This window comes from Ctenopharyngodon idella, chromosome 14 (genome assembly GCF_019924925.1).
Source record: "Ctenopharyngodon idella isolate HZGC_01 chromosome 14, HZGC01, whole genome shotgun sequence".
In the NCBI taxonomy this organism is placed as follows: Eukaryota; Metazoa; Chordata; class Actinopteri; order Cypriniformes; family Xenocyprididae; genus Ctenopharyngodon; species Ctenopharyngodon idella.
Window position 1 is genome coordinate 25,971,338 of NC_067233.1, and position 25,005 is coordinate 25,996,342.

General features: G+C 37.9%; 1 protein-coding gene across 2 annotated transcripts in view; it reads left to right on the forward strand.

Annotated features, from left to right (window-relative positions):
* The first annotated feature begins 2,679 nt into the window (after nt 1-2,679).
* gabra4 (gamma-aminobutyric acid type A receptor subunit alpha4) overlaps nt 2,680-25,005 on the forward strand; it is a 39,813-nt gene continuing 17,487 nt past the window's right edge. The window contains exons 1-7 of one of the 2 annotated variants that reach the window (XM_051860618.1): nt 2,680-3,163; nt 3,337-3,455; nt 9,287-9,354; nt 10,319-10,539; nt 10,882-10,964; nt 16,988-17,131; nt 19,580-19,732. In XM_051860618.1, the coding sequence (XP_051716578.1) occupies nt 3,078-3,163; nt 3,337-3,455; nt 9,287-9,354; nt 10,319-10,539; nt 10,882-10,964; nt 16,988-17,131; nt 19,580-19,732 (874 nt within the window). In that variant the 5' untranslated portion in view covers nt 2,680-3,077. The remainder of the gene's footprint in view (nt 3,164-3,336; nt 3,456-9,286; nt 9,355-10,318; nt 10,540-10,881; nt 10,965-16,987; nt 17,132-19,579; nt 19,733-25,005) is intronic. The other variant, XM_051860617.1, reaches the window with a different exon arrangement.

Here is a 25,005-nt window from a genome sequence, read left to right on the forward strand (position 1 = left end):
GTGCTTTGAACAACTCAGGACATTAGTGGAGAAAGGCATATAGTTCATCATTACATTATATTATACGATCTGCGTATTATACATCATACACCCAGTGCTGCCAATTTAGCAAATTTGTCACTATAGAGATTTAGCGACTTCCTTGCCCCTTTTGAGACTTTTTTCAAAATCTTAGCAACTTCTTGGACAAACCTTGTCTAGATTCCATGACTCGCCCACTGATCTATATTTATATTAAAGGGTTAGTTCACTCAAAAATGAAAATTCTGTCATTTATTACTCACGCTCATGCCGTTCCACACCCGTAAGACCTTCGTTAATCTTCGGAACGCAAATTGAGATATTTTTGTTTAAATCCGATGGCTCCGTGAGGCCTACATAGGGAGCAATGACATTTCCTCTCTCAAGATCCATAAAGGTACTAAAAACATATTTAAATCAGTTCATGTGAGTACAGTGGTTTAATATTAATATTATAAAGCGACGAGAATATTTTTGGTGTGCCAAAAAAACAAAATAACGAATTATTTAGTGATGGCCGATTTCAAAACACTGCTTCAGGAAGCTTCGGAGCGTTATGAATCAGCGTATCGAATCAGCGGTTCGGAGCGCCAAAATCACGTGATTTCAGCAGTTTGGTGATTTCAAAGGTTGATCCGAATCATGAAATCACCAAAAATATTCTTGTCGCTTTATAATATTAATATTGAACCACTGTACTCACATGAACTGATTTAAATATGTTTTTAGTACCTTTATGGATCTTGAGAGAGGAAATGTCATTGCTCCCTATGTAGGTCTCACGGAGCCATCGGATTTAAACAAAAATATCTTAATTTGTGTTCCGAAGATTAACAAAGGTCTTACGGGTGTAAAACGGCACGAGGGTGAGTAATTAATGACAGAATTTTCATTTTTGGGTGAACTAACCCTTTAATATAGATCAATGGACTCGCAAGTATGACATCATCTAGCAACATTTAGCGACCAGTTTCAGTTGAAAGCAATTGGTAACCCTGCATACACCCGCTATATTGCTAAATCTACCCGATTTTTTATATACTTGAAAAAAATACTTGGATAACCTGGCTTCTCTTGAGACTCCCCTGCTTCAGAATAGTTAATGATATGCTAAAACACTGAAGTAATTGGTTACAAGGTAGTTTAGTTTGTGATATAAGAAACACCAGCGATTTCAAACCGCAGTCTTTAGATCACTGCAGTTTTAAAGAGAAATACTCTGCAATGGTGTTGACATGAATTTGCGCATGGTTTGTCTTAAAGCATATTTAAAACAACATTAAAAACTTGATTTTTACCACAGGGGGACTTGAATATAACTTTTCCCTACACATGTGGCCTTGGTTACATCAGCAGAACATGAAAATCATTTTAGAAGTGCACAAATCTTTTAGGCTATATGTTTCGATTAAAAACAAAATCTGAAAACATTCATACATCTTAAGAATAACGTGCACCAATGTGATGACTACTGCAAAATAAGACCATATATTGCAGTTAGAAAATCTTTAACTAGACTCGCTCACTTTTTGATTTTCTGCTGTGCGCTGACTCTCTACTTCATGCTAAAGAGAAGAGCTTGTGCTGCCTTATTTTAAATCAAAATTAGGACAAGCCTCCAAAGCCTCATTCTCTTTAAATCATAATCACTATGAAAAAAAAAATGCTTTATGGCATAACATGTAACTAGAAAGAGTAGCGTCTTTAAACATTTCTGCCCACTCCATGATGGATGACACAGCTAAACAAACTCTTGGCTGGTTTCTTCACTCAAAGGCACATGGAGGGCTAATGGAATTCTTTAATCTTCATTATTTTACCACATATTCATAAGTGATGTTACACTAGAGTGACACCTCTAGCTCATTATGTTTATTATAAGCTTTTCTCGCACGCGAACAACCTGTGAATAAGGCCGGTGAATACGCCACCGCAGCTGCCCACAGATCATACGCGATAAACCAGAGCAAGAGTGCTGATTGAGGATAAGATTTAGCTTTTTATAGCCAACTAAATATGACACAGCAGCTGATTCTGGATCAGTTCAAATCTGATGCTTTATATAGGCTGTGATAGTGACAGACTGGAGTTATTGTGCGTGTGCAGTGTGTGTATGTCAGCTTGTGCTGATAAGGATCGGTGGGTATGATTGCTATCAAAAACAATTGGACAAGAGTTAATTAGCTTTTCTTTTCACGGGAACCATCTAAGAGCCAACCAGGATGGAATTCCAAACATACTGTTCTTCCCGGGCACGCGCGCACACGTACGCGCACGCATACTACATCGAAGACTTTGTCCTGTCCCAGGTGTATCTTAGGAGCTGTGTGTGGTTTGTCCTACTTCCTGTACAGTGTGACTGTACCTCGGATTGTGCGCGAGCGTGTGTGTAACGTTGCGACAAACACTGACCCATTTCAATATGCTGTAATATTTACAGTCCCAGATAAGTTTTATATATATATTTTTTTTCTCCCTGAGAGCAAGAACTGTCAATGTAGAAATGCAAACGGGATTAATTATATTAAATGAACCTCAGAATTCAAATTTGCACCTTATAGTTGCCAAGATCAATTAACACCCGTCCCCCAAAGTCAAAGTTTACCACGGGCAAGATCGGACATGACAATTGCTGCGTAAAGTGAGTTCATGCGCAATGCCGCCACTACATCACCAAAGTGAAGCGTTCGCGGGCACACTTCTCTTAAGTGCGCTCGTGAGTGTGTTGCGCGTCGGACGCACGTCCCAGTTTTGGCACTGATGCGAGTGTGTAGGAACCCAGCGCGTCCTCCTCTCTCTCCTCTAACCTCCTCACAGCGAGACGCACGATTCCACAGGATGCCTCACCATATGCTTCTCTTAACCACTGAGTTTGGGGTTGGAATGTAGGCGATCCATCGGGCGCAGAGCGAGTTCTGGATTTGGATGCTTCGCTGGCACTGCTTTGCGGGTGATGGTGAAGCGCGTCTTGCGCGCTGCCGCACGTTTCCTCGATCTTTCCTCGGGACGTTTGGCGAAGGGAAATGTGAAGAAGGCTTAAAGAATGGCATGTAAACATGGTTTCTGCCAAGAAGGAGATGGTGACTGCGATGTACCCCACTTCTATTTCCACTCTCCTCTACTTTCTCTGTGTGGCGGCTTGGTGAGTTCCAACTGGATGTGAGCGTTACGCATGGCATCTTTACGCCTCGAGGTTACAAACGTCAAACTCGGGCGTTTTTGAACTGTTTGTGCTGTTGATTGATACGAAAATAGGCGTAGATTTAATGTGTCCGCTATGTTAAAATGCTTCAGTTTGCTCTGTGTTGTTTTTAGCATAAAGAGAATATCTGGACAGATCAGAAAGGATGAGAAATTATACCCGGAAAATTTCACGCGCATTCTGGACCGACTCCTGGATGGATACGACAACAGACTCCGACCTGGATTTGGGGGTACGTGCCAAAAATCTCTACAATCATGTGGCCAAAAAAGGCGCACGGTGCTTTTAAAGCTTCTTGCGCAAAGCATGCTCTCCAAATGTTGTGTTTTTTTATGCAGGTCGCATGCTGTTTACTAAGTGTTGTTTGTTTGGTGAGGGCTGGTGTCCTCTGAGGGGAGATGGAGGTGTAAGCCAACTCCAAATGTCCTTTTGCTGCCCACTCTCTTTCTCTGCTCTCCATGTATCTGTTAGATCGGTGCCGTTTGGATGTTTAAGCGAGTTTGGTTATGTAATCGCGCCGAGAAAGCCGCTTAATGCACATTTTAAGTAGGAAGAGTACAGATGTTCGCTTTGTGTGCGTAAACCGATAACATTCCCCGCGCTCTCCTATCATTAACAGCGCGCATCAGTGTTTTAACCTGTTTTGCGAAGCCAAGTGATGCGCTACTGTTATAGTTGGTTGTCAGCAGCGAATAATTTTATTGTAGCTCTAGTTTTGTGTACAGTAGCCCAAAATATATTACGTCGGTCACTGTGCCTGAAACTTCAGTATTAACCCCTCAGTGTATACATGGACTATTTAAAAAATAGCCAAAAAGATCTGGAAATTAAAGTTCTGTTTGATTTAACTGAAATGTAACACTTTATATCTTCATTCACAACATTATTAGATTATATAATGCCAGATGCAAATATTTAAAAAAAAAAAAAAATGGAATTAAATGTTTTCATAGCCCTATATAGCTAGTGATGTATTAGTCATTACATAATATTGATTAATGACTTATTGATGAAAGTTACTATATAAAGAAAAACATCAAGACTTGCTGCACACGTCACAGTTTCCGCTCTCCCCTTTTCCTCATTTCATTTTTTTAGTCAAGAAATAAATAATCAAATCAAAGACTGTGGATCTCTGTGCGTAATGCCGGGATGTGATTGGAGCTCTGGGAATGAAGCTCTGGTTTTTTATGTAACTTTAGTGAAGAGGCAGAGAGCACATCTCTCCAAACAGAGCAGCACACCCACCTTCACATGACAAGAGCTCTCGAGCGGAGCTGGATCAGGCTGGAGGGGCTTGATCAGCTCTCAGCTAGATGGTGTGGGTTCACAGTTCTAGTAGGATCGCATGAGTTGCCCTTGCCAAAGAATGTAGTGCTTCAGAGATGATAGATATCAGGGCTCGGGCACGTCTCGTACCATTGGCCTGGTTGTTGTCGTCAGAAATGCGTTTGATTGTTGTGCCACGAGGAGACTTGGGTTTGAAAAAAATGCACTTTTCATCATATACTGTAGCCTCTCATGTAATTGTTCAGCCTGAAGTGACAATTCATTTTATGAATATTCTATCAATATGCTGTTGTTTTTTCTGTGGAACATAAAAAGTAGCCAATTTTATGCGTGTTGCTTGTGACAAAAAGCACCAAAAATATAGTCCATAAGACTTGTGCACTACATTTCAGGACTTCTGTATTTAGTTTTCTGTATTTGACAAACTAAATTTTGTGTTTCTGTTTGTCTTATGGCTTCAGATGACTTTGAACAAAGAGCATGAGTCATATAGACTATTTTATGATACTTAAAAGGTGTTGTTTCTTTTGGTACTTTCTAGAGCTTGACATTTGTATTCACTATGAAATACAAAGTTCTGTCATGAAACTCTAGATGGCAGAGGCTAATAGGTCCTTTAACTCAACCTGCTCGTAATCACATCATTATCTATAGGGCACAGCTGATTGGTTCCTGCTGTATCAGTAGCCAATGAGCTTTGCGTGCTCAAACTTCAAAATACTTTGGTAGCATTGCCTTAGCAGTGCAGCGTGCTTCAGAAACCCTCCACCTTCCCCAGCTCCACCTGCATAGATCTGTTACGGGTAATTCATGTACACTATATTGTACAGCAGCAGCATGTCTTGCTCGCTCACAGCAGCGTGTCATGTATGTATCGGCAGTTGCAAGTCCCGTACTTGCTCTGCAGCAGCAGCAGCGTAGCTAATCTATTCCGCCAAGACCAAACATACAACATTGTCATACATGCCAAACACTCTGAGAGTTGTCATGACAGAACTGTTTCACTAATGATATAAAGCAGGTTTGGGAACATCATTTTTAAAAAAAGAACATAGTGAAGTTCTCAGTTTTCTTTAAATTAAATTTTACTTTGTGTCTTATATTTCTCCTAGATTTCCTAAATAAATAATAATAGAAACACATGAGACAATAATTGTCATAAAGCAAAAGTATAGAATATGAATACGGAAAGCAGCTCAGATCATTTGGTTTTGGAAGAATTTGATGGGAAATGCTTGAGTTTATTTTGAGACTTTTGGTTGTATACACTCTTAAAAATAAAAGGTTCCAAATCAGGGTTGTTGTAGTAATGCCATATAACCACCACTTTTGGTTCCCCAAAGAACCCTTCAGTGATCAGTTCCTAAAAGAACCATTTTTTTCTTATGTGAATAACATTTTAAAAATCTGAAGAACCTTTTTCCACTATCAAGAACCTTTTGTGGAATGGAAAAGTTCCAATGATTTTAAAGATTCTTCATGGAACCTTCAATGCCAATAAAGAACCTATATTTTTAAGAGTGCGCTATGGTATTTTTGCGGATCTGCACAGTTTTAGACATTGTTAAGATCTCTTCTGAAGCTCTAGTGTAGACACATGGAAAAATCTGAAAGCTGGAGATCTAAGCAAAAGTCTCAATTTACTCTTTATTTCATCTCATCGCTGTAGTAGAAACAATTAAAATATATAAAGAGATCTCTGTTGTGGTTTTTGTGTGCACTGGACTGAGTAAGGCTCTTCCTGTCTTTCATATTTCTGTAGGATTCATGGTTGTCAACTGTGAGAGATGCTCAGAGTGTCTGTTTAATGACAGATAATCCATTTTCTTGTGTTTGACTGAAGGCACTTCACTCTCAAGTGATTTACTCAAGCATCTATCAAAGAGCCTCTAGAACATTAGGAGTTCAACCCTCACAAGTTCAGCCAATGAGACGATTCAATGATTAATCATGTGATTTAGAGTTTTGAGTGCCTGAGTCTGTTTTCAGTGACACTTTTGGTCTTTATTTGTTTGTCCACTAGAATTTGATTAAAGTAGATAAATAAATGATAAATGATTTAAGTCTGAGAAAAAGTCAACAAGAAATCCAAACTGAGCCCATTTCCTTTCCTTATACACATTCCCGGTCATATTGTGCAATATTTGACAGTGTACTTTATTTTTTAAGATAAAAATGTCTTCATAATCTGCCTAATCTGCCTTTGAATTGACTTTCCTATTGGCTGATGTCAGTCAGGGTGTGTTCACACTTGGCAGGTTTGGTTTGAATACAATAAACTCTGGTACACTTGCTCTGTTAGTGTGGTTCATTTAAATAAGTGTGAACGCTACCATCTGAATCTTGGTGCACACCAAAAGAGTGAACCGATACCCACCTTTTCAGGGTTCAAATGAACTCTGGTGTGGTTCAACTGAAATATGAACGCAACAGAGATATCTAAACAAACTAAAAACAGGATGTGATGTCACAAGATGCGACCTTAAAAAGAATAGAATTTTTTCCTCGTCAGAGGAGCTTTGTTGCCCATTACAGTCAGGTACATTTGTCGGAACCGCCACAGATCTTCATTTTTGTGTGTGCAATGGAGGAATTCCTGGAACTTTTGACTCCTTTACACATTTTCTAAGCTCTTTGTGAGTTCTCAGCTGGTAAAAAATGCCATCATAATCAGTGTTGGGGAAAGTTACTTTTACAAGTAATGCATTACTTGTGTTACTAGTAATGTGTTACTTTCTTAGTTACTTGGAAAAAATAATCTGATTACATAACTCGAGTTACTTGTAATGCATTTCCCCAACACTGATCATATATACGCACAAACTAGTTAATAGGTTGCTAGTTAATGTTAACGAATAGCCAAAAGCTGTACAGACACTGGCTGTATCCGAAATCACATACTCTCTTGAGTATGTACTTATTTTGAATAAGTAATAACTTCACGATCGCTAAAAAAGTACATTCTATATAGTGTGAATGTAATCTGGACGCACTACATCCGCCACACTGTCATTATCATGTGACCTATCAGCGTCAGTTGCGTCGCTTCACTTCCATTCACAAATCCTCTCCCGTTGCCTCATGGGATGAAGTGTCCGTCGTATGTGCACTTCAGAATCTTCAGTACTTTTTGCCTACTCTTTTATGAGTACTGTGAATTCGGACATGCTTCTTTTGTCACATATTGTTTTTCACCTACTATATAGTAGGGAGGTATGCAATTTCGGATGCAGCCATTGTTTTAGGCCACCATACTGTAGGCCAGTGGTTCCCAACCTTTTGTCCATGAAGCCCCTCCTCCATACATATAAGAAACCCTGAGCAAAATTACCTGCCAATGGGGTAAGAAAATAATCTTGTTTCTGTTTCAGTAACAAGAAACAAGATTTCAAACAGAAACCAGATTATTTTCTTACCCCACTGGCAGGTAATTTTGCTTGTTTTAGGCAAAAACTCACTTCATTTTGATTTTATTTTCCAGAAAACAAGAAAAAATATCTTATGTCATTTTACTAATCTAGTAAAAGCATCTTGATTTAAGAATTCTTAGATATTTAGACTGGAAACAAGACAAAATACTAAATAAGAAAAGCATTTTTGTTGTGTAGAGTTTCCCTGGTTACCTCTGTAAACAAAGCAGCACCAGCGCTGCACTTATATAAACACTACTTTAATAGGCATCATACGGAGGTAAGATTAAAAGAAAATGTCATCGAAACTTTTGTGAAGTAAGTCAGTTCCTTCAGAAATGCATTCATACAAGCCCCCTCCCCAATTTAATGTGTAGAATTGTCTTCCAATATTCTGAGCATCGCAACAGTGAGCTTGCTCTGCCCGGTACAGTATTTTCTCTTTGCATCCGTCTTCAGCGTGTCCCATCTCTATTAACGTCCACACAAATTACATTTTGGGAAATGATTGCAATGCATTTTGTGTGCAAGTCCGGGACAAAAAACGGAACTGGCCGGTTCTGATTGATGGTCGGTAGACTGGTGCATCTCTACTACTGGCAACCCTTCACCTGAAGCTCTAATGAGGAGAACATGCTTCCATGTTAGGGGAAGAAGAGAAGAGAGTGGAAAAATTCTGGATTTTTTTAAATAAAGTAGTTTGAAACATACACACGTTTTCACTGCGTCATTGTATACACACCAGCCGCTGCAGACTTTTCATTTTTGCCGCAGCTCTCACAGCTGGTGTGAACAAGCTCACGTCTTTTGCGTCATAAAAATGTGATCGGTTTATGTGATCGGCAAGATGAGAGACCACGTATAGAATCAAAGGATGTAATTGACAACATTTTCGGATAAGTGGCCGATCATTTGGAGCATTCTATTCAAAAAGGTTTTTCGTATCCATTTTTGACCTCAAAGAATATAAACTCTCGCCCCCCCTGTGAACTCTGGTGCCCCCCTAAGACAGATTTTCTAATCTGCTGCAACTCACATTCAGCTCAGACTCCGTTCTGATATGAAACACACTTTACACCATCATATGAGTTTCTGATTTATCAAATAAAGTCCTGTTCAAGAGTTTTTCTCTTAAGCAAGTCAAATGGCTTGAGAATGGTTTCATGTTTACTTTGACGGCAAGAAAAGCAAAAGCATTTCTGTGGTAATCCATTTATTTCACTCGTAATATCTATGACTACTAAGTTACTATTAAGATCACATAAATTCTGTAAAAAGTAAACATTTCTTTCAGATCTATTTCTAGTCATATGAGGCTTATGATCATAGTAATGTGATTCTATTGATTCCTGTTTCTGTCCAGGTCCAGTAACAGAAGTGAAGACTGATATTTACGTCACAAGTTTTGGCCCAGTTTCCGACGTGGAGATGGTGAGTGCTCTGAGATGTTAATGATTATGTGTGAACAGGTTGGATTTGTGTGTGTACATGTATGTGTGCACGAGCAGCTGTTATATAAGGTGTCATATCCGTCTACAGAGATATTATTTAACTAAATAATTCAGGCAGCTTGCCATTTAGATCAATGCAAGGTGCTGTTATCTGCTTAGTCAGAGTGAATCAAGTACAGTGTGGTAGAGATTCAAAAAAAAAAAAAAAAAAAATGTGATTGAGTCAACAATTTTGGCAGGGATTTTCCCCTGAGAACATTGTGAGGTTTAGCACATCGCAAAAGAGCATAACAGTGCTAAATGTGACCGCATACAGTGTTCAGCTCAGATTGGTACCTACAATATTAAAACCAGCATAAAAATAATGCATTAAAGAGCATTCATAACACATTTAACTTCCGTGATGTTCCGTTTCAGTTGGTTTCTCTAGTATGATTTGATTGGCTCTTCCACAGTCCACATGTTGATTACATTTGGGGAAAAGAAAAGATTAATAGTGTAGAACACAACCATGACATTTCTTTAAAAAAGTAAATAGAGTTGGTCTTGATTTTATGTTGTTTTTAAGGGTAAGAGGGTTTTTTGTTTTTTACAAGGAAATTCTTCCTTGGATGAATTTGATAAAAAATGCTTAACTCATATTTGACCTTTGACTTCTGATTGCATATTTGATTGTATTTTGTTGAATCTAAATAGTTTGAGGCAAAAAGTAAATAGAGATTATTTTGGTTTTATGTTGTTTTTAAATATTTTGGTAATTTGGCAGGGGAACAGTTTGTTGAAATGAGGGGAAGTGTTTGTTTAAGTATCTAGACAATGTTTTTGCAAGATGGATTTTTTTTGTTGCTTTTTACAGAATCTCTCTAATGAAGCTTTCTGTCAGGAGTAAGTCAGATTGACTTGCGTGCGGTTTTGACTGCTCTATATTTGTGCTTTTTTTCCAGGAGTACACCATGGATGTGTTCTTCCGCCAGACGTGGGTGGATAGGCGGTTAAAATATGATGGCCCAGTGGAGATCCTCCGGCTAAATAACCTGATGGTGACCAAAGTCTGGACCCCTGACACGTTCTTCCGGAATGGCAAAAGATCCGTGGCTCACAACATGACGGCGCCCAATAGACTCTTCCGAATCATGAAGAACGGCACCATCCTGTACACTATGAGGTACCGCACGCATCCGTCCAGTCCTGAGTCCGATTTACGCCGAAAATACTTTGGCAGGCTGTGTTTGCTCGTGGGTGACCATCATTTTGCCAAGTAGGATGTGTTCCTGGATCATCTTTTGTTGGTCCTGCAACAACATTTGTGTTCAGTGGAAAATAGCAGGTTGATATGAATGTTGTTGAAGCCTCAATCCCGGCCCCTAAGGCTAACCCTACAATACTAGATGGTTGTTAGAAATGTTGTTCCATGTCCTACTTGGTGAAAGACCTTCAAATGTGTTGGTAGACGTTACACCCACACTCATTTTTATCAGTTTTTTTTTTTGTTGTTTTTTTTCCACAGATTGACAATAAGTGCAGAATGTCCCATGAAACTTGTCAATTTCCCGATGGATGGCCATTCCTGCCCTCTGAAGTTCGGCAGCTGTGAGGATTATACTTTATATATGCTGATTTTTTTCACTAAAGCATGATTTGAGACAGTATTTCTGCATAAAAAACACAGCAGTTTATGACATGTTTGAGGTTAGGAGAAGAACATTACTTGTGAACCGTTTCTTGAAGAGCACTGAAGTAATCCCTTCTTTAAAAATGGATTTCTCTCTCTCCTCACTGTCAGTTGACTAAACAATTCATACAGGAAACAGAATGTTTTTTTTTTGTTGTTGTTTATTTTTTGTGAGTAGAAACCCTATAAATCAGAATTGAAGTTCATCTACAGTATATGCTAGTGTACTCCAAAAAGACAGAATTCACTTTTAGCACACACATTTAAAAAGGGCACAGGAAAAAAGGACCAAAGCTACTGATGATATATCTTGTTTCATTGCATTTGCTTTTGTCCCTTCAAATGCATTCTAGGATGAAAATTGGAAACTTCAACATAAGAAAGGAGACCCATAATAAATAAATATATATATATATATATATATATATATATATATATATATTAGAGGTGTAATTGTACACAGAAGTCACGGTTCAGTACGTAGTACCTCGGTTTTGGGGTCATGGTTCGGTACGATTGGTCGAAAAAAGATCACACTTTAGTTCAGGGTCCAATTCTTGCTACTAACTATTAACTATGACTTTTGCCTCAGTAAACCCCAAATGACTGCTTATTAATAGTTAGTAAGGTTGTTGTTAAAGGATTAGTTCATTTTAAAAATGAAAATTACCCCAAGCTTTACTCACCCTCAAGCCATCCTAGGTGTATATGACTTTCTTTCTTTTGATGAACACAATCAGAGATATATTAATAAATATCCTGACGTATCCAAGCTTTATAATGGCAGTGAATGGGACAAACAAGTATGAAGTTCAAGAAAGTTCCTCCATCCATCATAAACGTACTCCACACGACTCTGGGGGGTTAATAAAGGACTTCTGAAGCGAAGTGATGCATTTGTGTAAGAAAAATATCCATATTTAAAAAGTTATAAAGTAAAATATCTAGCTTCCACCAGACCACCTTCCATATTAAACTTACGAAGAAAGTGTAAACTCTCGCAGTTAAAAATGCTTACGCTACATCCTATGCCTTCCTTACGCTTTTTTTGTAAGTTGAATACGGAAGATGCAGAAAGAGTGCAGAAAGATGCATTCGCGTCTAGTGGACTTTGTTTTGAAGCGATAAAGTAATTTGCATACGCAGCTGTTCTTCTTCTGCTCTTTTTCCTGTTGTGGCTGTTAGCAAACAGCGCTGTATTACTATTCACGCCCCCTTCTGGATTGGAGCAAGGAACGCCCGTGACTGACTGTATTCGTCGTCTGATTGCATGCACTGAACCGTGACGTCCATACCGTACAGTTCAGGATGAAAACATGTACCGTTATACCCCTAATATATATATATATATATATATATATATATACACACAAACAGACAGACAGACACATAAGCTACAAGCTTAATTTAAGCCCAATACCTTAGAGATCTGAAAAAAAAAAAAAAAAATCTCTTCTCCTCAAGGAGAACTTACTTTTCCCTCCGAGTGTGTAAATACAGACTTAGTTCAGATTCTAAAAACTGAACAAAGAATCTCCATATCAGCAAGACTGTTCACGACAGTCGGTCAGCAAAAATGAAAACGAAAACATGAAAAAAAAAAAAAAAATCAGGTAAAAGAAAGAGAGAAATCTGAAAAGAAGGCCTAATCTCAAATGGGAATATGTGGCAGGTGGGTAGGGCTCTTTTATGGAGACTGCTGGAAGATCTGGAGATAAAATCAGTCCAGAGAGCTACTGCTGGCGCATTGTGACATTGTGATGGAGGACGATCTCGATGTTTTGGTTTTTTAGTGGTGGCTGCGCTAATGTGCTGACGGATATCTCGCACTCTCTTCTTTGTCTTCTTATACATCTTCCTGTCCTTTCTCTGGGCCTGAGGGGAAGCATCTAGACAGAGAGCTGTTCGTCCCCTGTAGAGTCGAGAAGGTCACCACAGCTTTCCCTCCTGCCCCGGGACAGCGCAGACCTATAACAGCTCTTGTTTTCATTTTACGCTCTTTCCTTTGCACTCTGATACAGTTTTCTGCTCCTCTCTCATGTCATGTCATTCTCTTCTGTATTCATTTATTAGTGATGTTTGCTAGGGTTACTCTCACTCATAGTTAGGGTTAGTGATTTTTACTAAACTTCATTGTGTAATTCATCCCACACTGTAGGCCTGCAAGATTAATCAAAATAAAACCGAACTATGGCTTTGTTTTTGCGATTATCAAATTGCAAAGGCTGTGATTTAATTAAATAAATATATATGGACTGCATGTTTCAGAATGAAGCGCGACACTGTGTTCATTTACACACCAGCAGCTGATGATCCAGTATTTTTAAAGATGCAGTAGGTGATTCTCTACAGAAACATTATCATCTGTGGAAGGCGTAGGACCATAAAATGTTCATCCAATTATTATATTCGGTCCAAGTGAAATAATACGATGTCCTATCTGCCTGTCAACGTATGTTTTTACATACCCTCGCACACCCTGTTTGCGCAGACATCATACGTCATCAGAGTGTTTCATGCTATGCAGAGTTTATGTAGACAGATGTCAGTCACGGAGCACCACAAACAAACAGCAGCCACCTTTTACAGTTCCTACCGAATCAAAACAACGAGCTTATGCTGCGTTCACACCATAACTACTATAATTAAGAGATGGCAACCTGTGACGTTATAACCGGAGCTGTTCATGTTGTCAGACTAGGAATTATGTCAACAGTATCAACATAGAAATGAATCTGTAGCAGTCAGGTACAAGCTCTCTAAGTTGTTTACGTTCATTATTATTGTAATGTTATGCACTTTGAGACATGAGGTAGTTTAACGCCATCTCTTGTGACACTTTGCGAGAGCAGCTGTGTATGTGCCTTCATGTGTTTTGGAGGAGGCGTGGCTTTGGACGGCGATTTGCAGGGAGGGTCGGATCGTAAGCTTTCAATGCTAGCAGGCTAACATTAGCATTTCCCAGATCATCTACTGCACCTTTAAGTGTTTCAGTTGCTTATGCATAAATAAAAGCTTGATGGTTTAACGTTTGAAAATGAAGAAATTAAGACAGCCATAAATATTAGTATTGTAATGCTACAGTTATACTGTACAATAAAATTACTATTATTATATTATTTTTCTTAAATGCTCTTATTTTTTTTAAATTTATATTTTAATTTATATTTCATATTTTAATTGAGTAATAATAATAATCCTAATAAAAAATTAAGAAGAAAACTTTTCTTTTTTTTTTTTTTTTTTTTTTTTACAGTGGATTATTATAATTATTGTATTGTCATATAATTGATATATAATCACAATTTTTTTGACCAAATAATTGTGCAGCCCAGTGCGGTTGCACCAGGGGTGACCCGAGTTCGAGTTCTAGCTCGAGGACCTTTCCCGATACCGCCTCCTTCTCTCTCACTTTGCTTCCTGTCGATTATCTATACTGTCCTCTTAAAATCTTAATAAAGGAAAAAATGCCAAAAATAAAATCTTTAAAAAAAAAAAATCACAAGTAGATCTTTTTCCCCAAATCGTGCAGCCCTACTCCACAATTTTAGCTCCAGACATGAATGATTCTTCACATCAAGTGTTTTGTTGAGAAGCATGCTGTTATCCTACTAAACTTATGCTAAAAAAACTCAATTTGCGAATTTGCGTGACCAACTTGAACACAAGCAAAACTCCCAACTGCTCTTATTCCTATTGAAATGACTGGATTTTGCTTGGTAAATGTGACCGTACCATTAGAAACCGCATTGCAATGCACAAAAGATCTTAGTTTTGCACATTGATCACTTTAGAAACCACTTAACAACACCCTGACAACCAGCAACAAAACATAAGAATTGTGACAGGAACTATTGCGCAGGCAGAAAACATCAGAACATCAGAAAACGTAGCTTGTAATTATACTCATGTTGTACTGATATGTCTTTCTCTCCCACTGGTTCGTTCACTTCCCCTTGATAAATTCAGTCATGCCCAGCGTGACTTTGGATCAAAACGCGTTTAGTCTCTCTGTCCCCTCTCTTCTTTCTCTTGCGCTCTCTCTTTCTATTTTCATGGGGTTGTTGGTGGGTGTCTTGGAAGCCCTTCCTCTGCTCTATTTCCCAGCGTGTGGGGGTTCAGAAACAGAAATGGAGAAAGAGACAGTGAGGAGGAGAGAAAAAAATAGATTTAAGGAAGATTGAGAGAGATGATGATGATGATGATGAGCTCAAAGGAGGACAGGAGCGCAGGGAGCGTGCCGACGGACTTCTGGATGTGCAGTCAGTCTCTACTCCGTTTGATGTATGGATTTCTCCTCCATAAATGAAATCTGTCTGATTCTGAGCAGGAAAACATCTCAGCGGATCCGATTTCTGTGTCAGGATGATTGTTCTGCTTGGCTCGGATTTGAGATTGGCACGCACAGTGGAGAAAGTGGGCAGCAGTGAGGAAAGATCAGTGTCTTAGCGGCGACCGTTCGACCCTGAGCTCGAGGACTAATACACACGGTTCCATGCGTAGGCATATCCAGAGGAAGATTTCATTGCTCATAGATTGCTCTTTCAAAGCTCAGGAGACCTAGTGAAGTTCTCAGATATGTTTAATTGAAGTATTAACTCCTTTATTTCCTTGGGTGAAATAAAAATTTGAAAAACATTAGACAATTGTTGTGAAATAAGATCAGAAATGTTGGAGTTTGTTCTTCTGATTGGCAAATCGAAGCAGTTTTTGAGATCCTGCAGGAAGGGAACATCACTCATGAGATCGCTTTAATATCTCAATTGTTTCTCAGAGCAGAAATGAAATTAAATGGAGGTGCAAATGAAAACTCACAGACATTTCTCTTGAGAAATGAAACCAGGGTAACACTTTACAATAAGGTTTCGTTTGTTAACATTAGTTATTTATATAAGTTTACATAAAATCTTATGTTGTATCTGTGAATATTATTGGTAACACTTTACAATAAGGTTCATAAGTTAACATTAGTTAACTACATTAGTTAACATGAACTGCACTTCTACAGCATTTATTAATCTTTGTTAATGTTAATTTCAACATTTACTAATACATTATTAAAATCTTGTTGACATTAATGCACTGTGAACTAACATGAACAAAGAACAACTGTATTTTCATTAACTAACGTTAACGAAGATTAGTAAATACAGTAACAAATGTATGGTTAGTTTATGTTAGTTAATACTTTAACTAATGTTTAAGTTTTTTTTTTTTTTTTGAAGGGGGGTATTTTTATTTAAAGAAATAAACAATTAAAGGATTAAAAGGGATTTAAGGGAATAAATACGAAGAATTATTGGCCATCATTTTGACATTGACGAGCGCTGTTAGACCGCTGAGGCAGACCAGCCTAAAAATGTAACTTTTTAAACTGTCTGTCATCCTAACAACAAACAGAGCAGGGCGTAATGGAGAGTAGCATTAAGAAATATCAAATATTGGGGGGACAATTTAGCCATTTCCAATTATTGGGGGGACTTGTCCCCCTCAATGCCTGTGGTGGTTACGGCCCTGGCTCATTGTTAGTTAAAGCATTAACTAATGTGACCTTATTGTAAAGTTTTCCTGAAACCTGTAATCTCACATCTCCACTAGAACAACAATCTCACCAATGTCTCAAACCATGCTCAGATTTGCCAAAGCTACCAAAATCTGGGATCAAAAAACTCAATATGAGCCATTTTTTCCCCTATGATCTGCAGTTTCCAGCAGTATGCCAAAAATTGCCTCATTTGTTTCCATTTTAACCTAAGGCCTTTTTTCTCTGGAGAAAAATCTGAGCATCAGGAGTCTCCATTTACTGACTGTTTAATCTCATTTCTGTCTTTTTCATTTCCACCGGGATACACACAATGCCACAGATATGGTCTGATTGTTAGGGCTATGCAGACACACATTCCTTCTGTTCTTGTTATGATGGCTCTCTTTTGTTTATCAGATGCCTATCCAAAGACTGAGATGATCTACACCTGGACCAAAGGGCCACAGCATTCTGTGGAGGTCCCACCTGAGTCGTCCAGCCTGGTCCAGTACGACCTCATCGGACAGACTGTGTCAAGCGAGACTGTAAAATCCATCACAGGTACATGCACATAACACTTACACATATCACAATGACAACAAGTTTACATCAAGTTTACATTGCGAGTTTACATCTCGCAATTCTGACTTTTTTTCCCAGAATTGCGTGATATAAAGTCGCAATTGACCATTTGCAAAGGCCCGCCCCCTTTAGTTACGGTTGCTATGTCCGACAAGCCATGTCGATCTCTCGCCACACTTCATGTTCTCACGCAGTGAAAAATACATCGCAGAGCAAAGAGGGCACTGACAACGCGTCGACAGACAAGACAGAGCAGGTTACTTTTGATATGAAACAAAGTCTCAAATTTCAATTTCTGTCATTTTTAAAGAAATTTAAACAATAAATACCATTTTGTGGCTCTTTAATGTGTCGTGACAGATTGCTGTAGCGCCTCAGTTCAAGCGGCTCGTGAACCGATCATCTCTTCCTACTAGTTCATTTATAGCATCAAATAAACATGAATGAGTATCATAAGGAATGTTGTTTCAATCGCGGAAAGATGTCAGTACACACCATTTTTCAAGTTCAAGTCCACCTACGTTAATCTGCTAACTCCCCTGACTGCTTTGTCAGACAAAATGCCGGATTCGGCGTTATGATTGGTTAGATCGCCTGTCAATCATACTACTGGTGAAGGGTCAATTGCGAGTTAGAAAGTCAGAATTGTGATATAAAGTCAGATATAAATTTGTTTATATTTCGCAATTCTGACCTCATGACGCAATTGCAAGTTATAAAGTCAGAATTGTGAGATATACACTCGAAATTCTGACAAAAAGTCAGTCATTTTTCCCCTCAGAATTGGATTTTATAACTCGCAATTGGGAGTTTATATCTCACAATTCTGAGAAAAAGTCAGAATTGCATGTTTATATTTTGCGATTCTGACTTTATAACACGCAATTGCGACTTTATACCACACAATTCTGAGAAAAAAAAGTCAGAATTGCGAGATAAAATGTCACAATTATCCTTTTTTTTTATTCTGTGGCAGAAACAAGCTTCCATAGTATACGCTACCATCCAAAAGTTTGCGGTCAGTAAGATTTTTTTAATGAATTTGAAAGAGGTCTCTTATTTTCACCAAGGCTGCATTTATCGGATAAAAAATACAGTCAAAACTGTAATATTGTGAAATATTATTACAATTTATTTAAATATATTTAAAAATGTAATTTATTCCTATGAATTTTCAGCATCATTACTCCAGTCTTCAGTGTCACATAATCCTTCAGAAATCATTCTGATATGCTGATTTGCTGCTTAAGAAACATTTCTTATTATTTTTAATGTTGAAAACACTTTTGATCAGTTTAACGCATCCTTGCTGAATAAAAGTCTTAATGTCTTTCAAAAAAAACTTACTGACCCCAAACCTTTGAACGGTGGTGTACAGTAGTTCTTGCAAAGCAGCATGTATTGAGGTCTAAACCCCATTGAAGATGGGGTTTCCATTTATTGCATTTTGGCCCCACCTACTGTGGTCCAAAATCCTACTTTCCATAACTATAACATAAAATATGTTCTGTTTGGCTGTTATTGACATAATAACAGCCGAACAGAACATATTTTATGTTACACATTATGCAGCGTTTTCATTTTCAGTCAACAAAATGACTTTGTTGTAAACTTTGTGCTTGTTACTCTTAATAGCAGCTATATGTGAAACAACAGTATTTAACTGACACAGAAAAAAACTAAACTTACCTAAATGTCCATCCTTGTGCTACGGTGCAAGAACTGCTATTTCTTTCTGGAAATGCACATCTAGTTTTAATTATACTTAATTATACTGCTCACTATAATGGAGGAATTACATTTTAAACATTGAGCCGCTGCAGATTTTATGCTGTTACAGTTTATCCTGTGCGTTCTTCCACCAAAAGTCAGTGGATCTGAATAAATACTTTTAAATCTGACCGGCTCTTTAGGCCATGTTACATATATGTCCACCTGGTCTGTGTCTGAGTCACCTGATCAAGGGATATGGAGAATATTTGATAGTGACATAAGCTAGATTAAGAGAAAAACAATTCTATTTATGCCACATGGCCTAATGTCAGCTTAAACGTAACGGTCAGCGTGAGCTCTTTCAGAACGGCTTGGTTTTTTAGAGCAACCGTGTGTGTCACTTAAACAGAAGTGGGGAAAAACAATGCCATTTGTTTATTTATTTATTACATCTTTCTTATCAAAATTACATAAGAGTTTTGGAGCATTCAGTGTGCGTTTTGATGACTGGAGCTCTGGTTCCCAATATGGCTGCAAGCCTCATTCTGTTAAAATAAGATGAATCTGCCAGCGCAGCTTAACAGCCAGAAAACTATGCTGTTCAGCCAAAATAAGTCTGCCGTGGTGACAGACTGTCATTCTGACCTTGTTCATATGCGTGTTCGCTTTCAGGCTTATAAGGCACTTCCTGTTTCTGTTTCTCTGCTCTTTCAGGTGAATATGTGGTAATGACGGTCTACTTCCACTTGAAACGGAAAATGGGCTACTTCATGATTCAGACGTACATCCCCTGCATCATGACTGTAATCCTTTCCCAAGTGTCTTTCTGGATAAATAAGGAATCCGTACCCGCCAGAACTGTCTTTGGTATGTGTTACTCTCAAATCTTCTGCAGTTTCCCCCCTTTGAGCCACCAACACCATTTTCATGCAAATATTGAGTAGAGAGCTGTTTCCTTCTGTCATATCTCCTTCCCTCCCTCCCTCTATCCATTTTTCATTTTTTATACTTCTCTTCCTTTTTATCATTTTATTTTATTCTGCTATGTGTAATGCTGGGTTAATTTCTTTTTTAACCTCAGGTAAAGACCACTTTTAAAAGTGGGTTAGCGTCACTTTCTACCCAGATTGCAGTGCTGAAGATATATACCGTGTGAAGTGCTAGAGATGCAACATTAAATTGTTTAGCAAATGACGACCAAACTTATGAACTGCGTTAAAGCTTGTGTCATTAAATATTCATGCACTTTGTACAGTCAGTCACAGAAACACACTTTCATGCGGAGGTTAGAAATTTCAGACATTTTCTTTCTTTTTTGTCTTGCGTTTTCTTTTTTATGTACAGCATTTGACTTCTTTTTTGTGAAGAAGTAATACTTACATTTATCAAAAGTGACAGGAAAGACATTTATAATTTTACAAAAGATTTCTATTTCAAATAAATGCTGTTCTTTTAAACTATCTTTTAATCTATATTAAGGATCACAGTAGTTTTCAACATCGATAATAATCAGAAATGTTTCTTGAGCAGCGTGTGACACTGAAGACTGGAGTATTGATGCTGAAAATTCAGCCTTGATCACAGGAATAAGTTACATTTTAATATATATTCACATAGAAAACATTTTAAATTTTAATATAATTTCATTTTCATTATTTTATTTCATTCATATTATTTTGTTTTGAAATTATACTGTTTTTATTATATTTTTTGATCAAATAAATTCAACCTTGATGAGCATACAGTAAGAGACTTCTTTAAAAAAAACAGTAAAGAGGCCATATTATGGCCTTTACAAAGTCTTGATTTTGTTTTTGGGATCTATTAGAATAGGTTTTTGAGCTTGATTTATTTTTTTATTTTTTTTTCAAAAAAACATTATTTTTCATATATTTGACATTGCTCCTTGTTGCAGCACCTCTCTTCCCAGTCAGTCAGTAAAGCTCTGTTTAGTTCCTGTCTCTAAGCCCCTCCTTTCGAAAAGCGCAATGTGTTCTGATCGGTCGACTGTTTGAGTGTGTTTGTGAAATGTCACGCCCCTTACCATAACCTCAAGTTTCAATACTACTAAACTAACGCAACTCAACCAGGACTCTCCCCCTTTTTTTTTGCATATACCTTGGGCAGTAATTATTTAAATATTGTGACGTGTTTGTTCCCAGAAGAAAACTAAAGACTGATCGAGGTGTTTCAGGGAGTTCAGAAACAGTGCATACCGATATAGAGAATAACTTGCTTTGGAGTGACTTTGTAACTTTTGCAGACATTCATGCTCAAACAGCAACATTACACACTAAACGCTGAAAAAATCATAATAGGTCCTCTTTAATAAATCATTTGAATGGTAGTGTATGTACAATGTGAAATCTCTTTAATAAATCATTTGAATGCTAGTGTATGTACACATCTCAAGTCTTGACAACAAAGGATTTACTAACCCAGAATAAGTATGAAACAAGATAACTGTCTATCTGTCTATCTGAAGGGTGTTTTCTGTTTGTGTTAAAGTGTTAGTTTGTTTTGGCTTCAGTCCTGATCCATTTATGATGCTGTGAGGCATCACAAACTACTGAATCATAACATGTGTCACAAAGTGTATCATATCATGAGGTAATTGGCGATACCCAGTACTATGAAAATGAGAGTTTGGTTTTTGTGTGTGTTGCAGGATCAAGTGAACACAAAATGTGAGCGAGCGTACGCTTGTTAAATTTTTTCATGAGTTCACTTGCCTTAATAGTTAGGAGGCTCAATCTGCTCAGCTCAAGCTCTGAGCTAAACCCTATCTCTCCTCCTTGCATCCCCAATAGGAAGAGAAAAAATTGAATATAGGAGGAGAAGGGTAGGTGAAGGGATTCTGGAAGAATTTTCAGTTAAAGGGGTCCTTGACTCTGATTTCACTTTTTTAACTTTAGTTAGTGTGTAATGTTGCTGTTTGAGCATAAACAACATCTGCAAAGTTATGACGTTCAAGTTCAATGCAAAGGGAGATATTTTCTTTTACAGAAATCGCTTTTTAAGGACTACAACAAAGGGTTCGTAGGGACTACAACAAGCTTTTTCCCGGGTTGGTGACATCACAAACCCCAAAATTTACATAAACCCTGCCCCCGAGAACACGCAACAAAGGGAGTGAGGCCATGTTGGGCTGCTTTAGAGAAGAGGAAGAGTTGTTGTAGTAGAGTGTTGTTGCCGCCATTTTATGCTGGACTGCTTCACAAACGAGGGTCAATTCAACTCTGAATTTGCACAAAAGATTAACATGCTAGTCGATGAGTTGAATCAACTCCACAGCAGCTACATAAATGTATCCACTAACCTTTCAGAAATGTCCAGATGCATTCTAAAAAGTTGTAACTTCTTCCTGAGTCTCTCCATCAGTCTCCGACTTCGGTTTGAACAATGTAAGGCTGAACACCGTTACTAACAGTCGTCATTTTGGCTGCGTGAGATTCTCCAGCTTTGTTGTTGTCGAGCAACCGAAGCACAAGCTGTTTTAGCTCCGCCCTCTTCTGGAAAGGGGGCTGGGAGCAGCAGCTCATTTGCATTTAAAGGGACGCACAAAAAAATGGCGTGTTTTTGCACACACCCAAATAGGGGCAAATTTGACATAAATGTTCTGTGGGGTATTTTGAGCTGAAACTTCACAGACACATTCTGGGGACACCAGAGACTTATATTACATCTTGTGAAAAGGGACATTATAGGTCCTCTTTAAGATGTTGATTAATCTATGCATTAATAACTCAAAGCGTCGATTGATCATTCTAGTACACTAGCGTAAGATTTACTTCACATCATACTTACAAATAATTAGTAAGTAACACACTGAATTAAACATAAAATGTTTATAGTATTTTCTTGTAAAATCGCCACCTAGGAATTATAAGGTTCTGTCTAACTTTAAAAAAAAATACCATCACCTAATGTAAATAAGTTGTCACAGAATAAGAATATGTGAATTTTGACAAAAAATGTCAGATAGAACCTTGTAATTCCAAGGTAATGAAATGTTCTTGAATAATCTTTGTCACATTCAAAAATAATTTTTCACAGTGTAATTGTTTGCTTAATTTATTATGCAAATAATCATTAATTCAGCATTAGTACACTCTAATTTTGTCAGTAAATCCAGCAGAATTTAAAGACTATTCTTAATAAAAATAAATGATGATGACATCCAAAAAAAAGTGCAATATTCCGTTTTGTGCGAGAAACAGATTTGCTACGTTCACAATACACACGAGAATGCCTTTGCTTGCATACAGTCAAAAGCACGGCACAAAAAGAAAGGGATGTTGTCGTTTGTATTGTGAATGTGTGGAGTTTTACACTACTAGTCTTTTCTTCCCACTAAACTTTCCTGTTCCATCGGCAGACATCGCTTTAGCACCATGTGCCCGATCAGTCCTGAACGCCTTTATGTTCTGCCTGTGACCTTATCTGTCGGCTGCAAACACGACAAAAACACATCTACAGTACATACACTGACACAAGCTCGTGCACGCACCTCCTGTTTCCTTCCACACTTCACCTGGGGCACTAGAGATGCTGAGAATAGCACGCTCTCATTCTCCACTGGAAAAGTATAACAATGACCCACCTTCGGATGGCTACTAACAGAGCGGTGCGCTTGGACTCGGGCCAGAGGAGTGGATTTTCATGTCCTAGATGGAAGTGTGCTTAGTGAAGGGGTTTCTGGGTAATGACAGGGTGGGCTTTTGATGGCCAGCGCATGTACAGAATGGACACAGCAGGAGACCACAATGATCTGTTGTTTATCAGTTCTGGGATGGCTTCCATGTTTCGCTTTCTCTATGGCTCTAGTGCATTTTGGAAGAGCTTCCTAATGGCTCAGTTACTGTTTTTTTACTACCTTTGTCAGCACAATATAGTTTGAAATTAGTTTGGTATTGTTTAATAAAAGGATTTGTCTTGTTTTTGTCTACTTGGACCATTTAAGCTGTAAAAATGGGTCATTCAGTTATGAATACACAGTATACTCATATAGTGCGATATATACTATATAGCAAATCTCAGCTCCCTGATTTTTTTATTGTGTTGCATAATGCATACTATATTATCACCCAGCTGTTTATATAAGTTGGATATAGAAGTACATCCAACTCTATTTGCAGGCATACCGTATACTATAATAGCAAATCTCAACTGATTGATTTTTTTATTTAGTAGCAAAATGTAACTATTATCGCCCAGATCTTCATACAAAGTTGTATATATATTAGTGAGACCAACTTTATCCGCATACATACACTCGTATAGGGTGATATAGGCCTATACTATACTATATAGGCATGAAGATATTGAGATAAAATTAACAACATGATTCACTAAAGCTGCTTTGAAACAATGTGTATTGTGTAGAATGCTATACAGATAAATTTGACTTGACTTGCGTAGAACCATGAATACATTAGCATATGCACATATGCTAATGATTCATTTGCATAACCATGACATATATAGTATTCAGCAACTTGTTTTGCTCCAATGAACGAAAGTGTTATGGAGGTTCAGTAATTTCATTTTAATGGCAATGAAATGGTTATTAGGTCAGTTATTGAAATGCCTTGTTTTCAAAAACGTCACTTTAGTCAATTCATTGGTATTTAACAAATTTGACTGTCTTTTGCTGCAAAACCAGCTAAGTCCATGTGTACTTTTTTCACAAAAACCTCTAAGTCCACGTCTTTGGACAACAAAACATAGTAAAACGTCCATTTCTGTCAGTTTTACAGCAGCAAAAGGAACACTGTAGTGTTTACTTGCTACTCGAAATCCTGTCATTGCAAATGCCACTATAATGATGAACAAAACATGATAAAAATTTGCAGCTCAGAAATTGAAAGCCGGCACGTACGCACGTCATTCATCTTGAAATCATGTGATTCAATTTGCGTCTTCTGATTGGTTCTTCTGTGGATTTAGAGGCATTTGCTGACAAAGGGAGGTGGCGTTTAGCGATTTCTGCCAATGAACCGGTATTTCTGAATGGGCTGACGCTTGGATTTAGTGGATTTGAAGCGAAAGTATTTGATGAACGCATTCGCTCAATATCATTATCTCATTTTTGTTGAAGGTGGCGTTTAGTGGCTTTTGCATCTGAACTCTTCATTTAG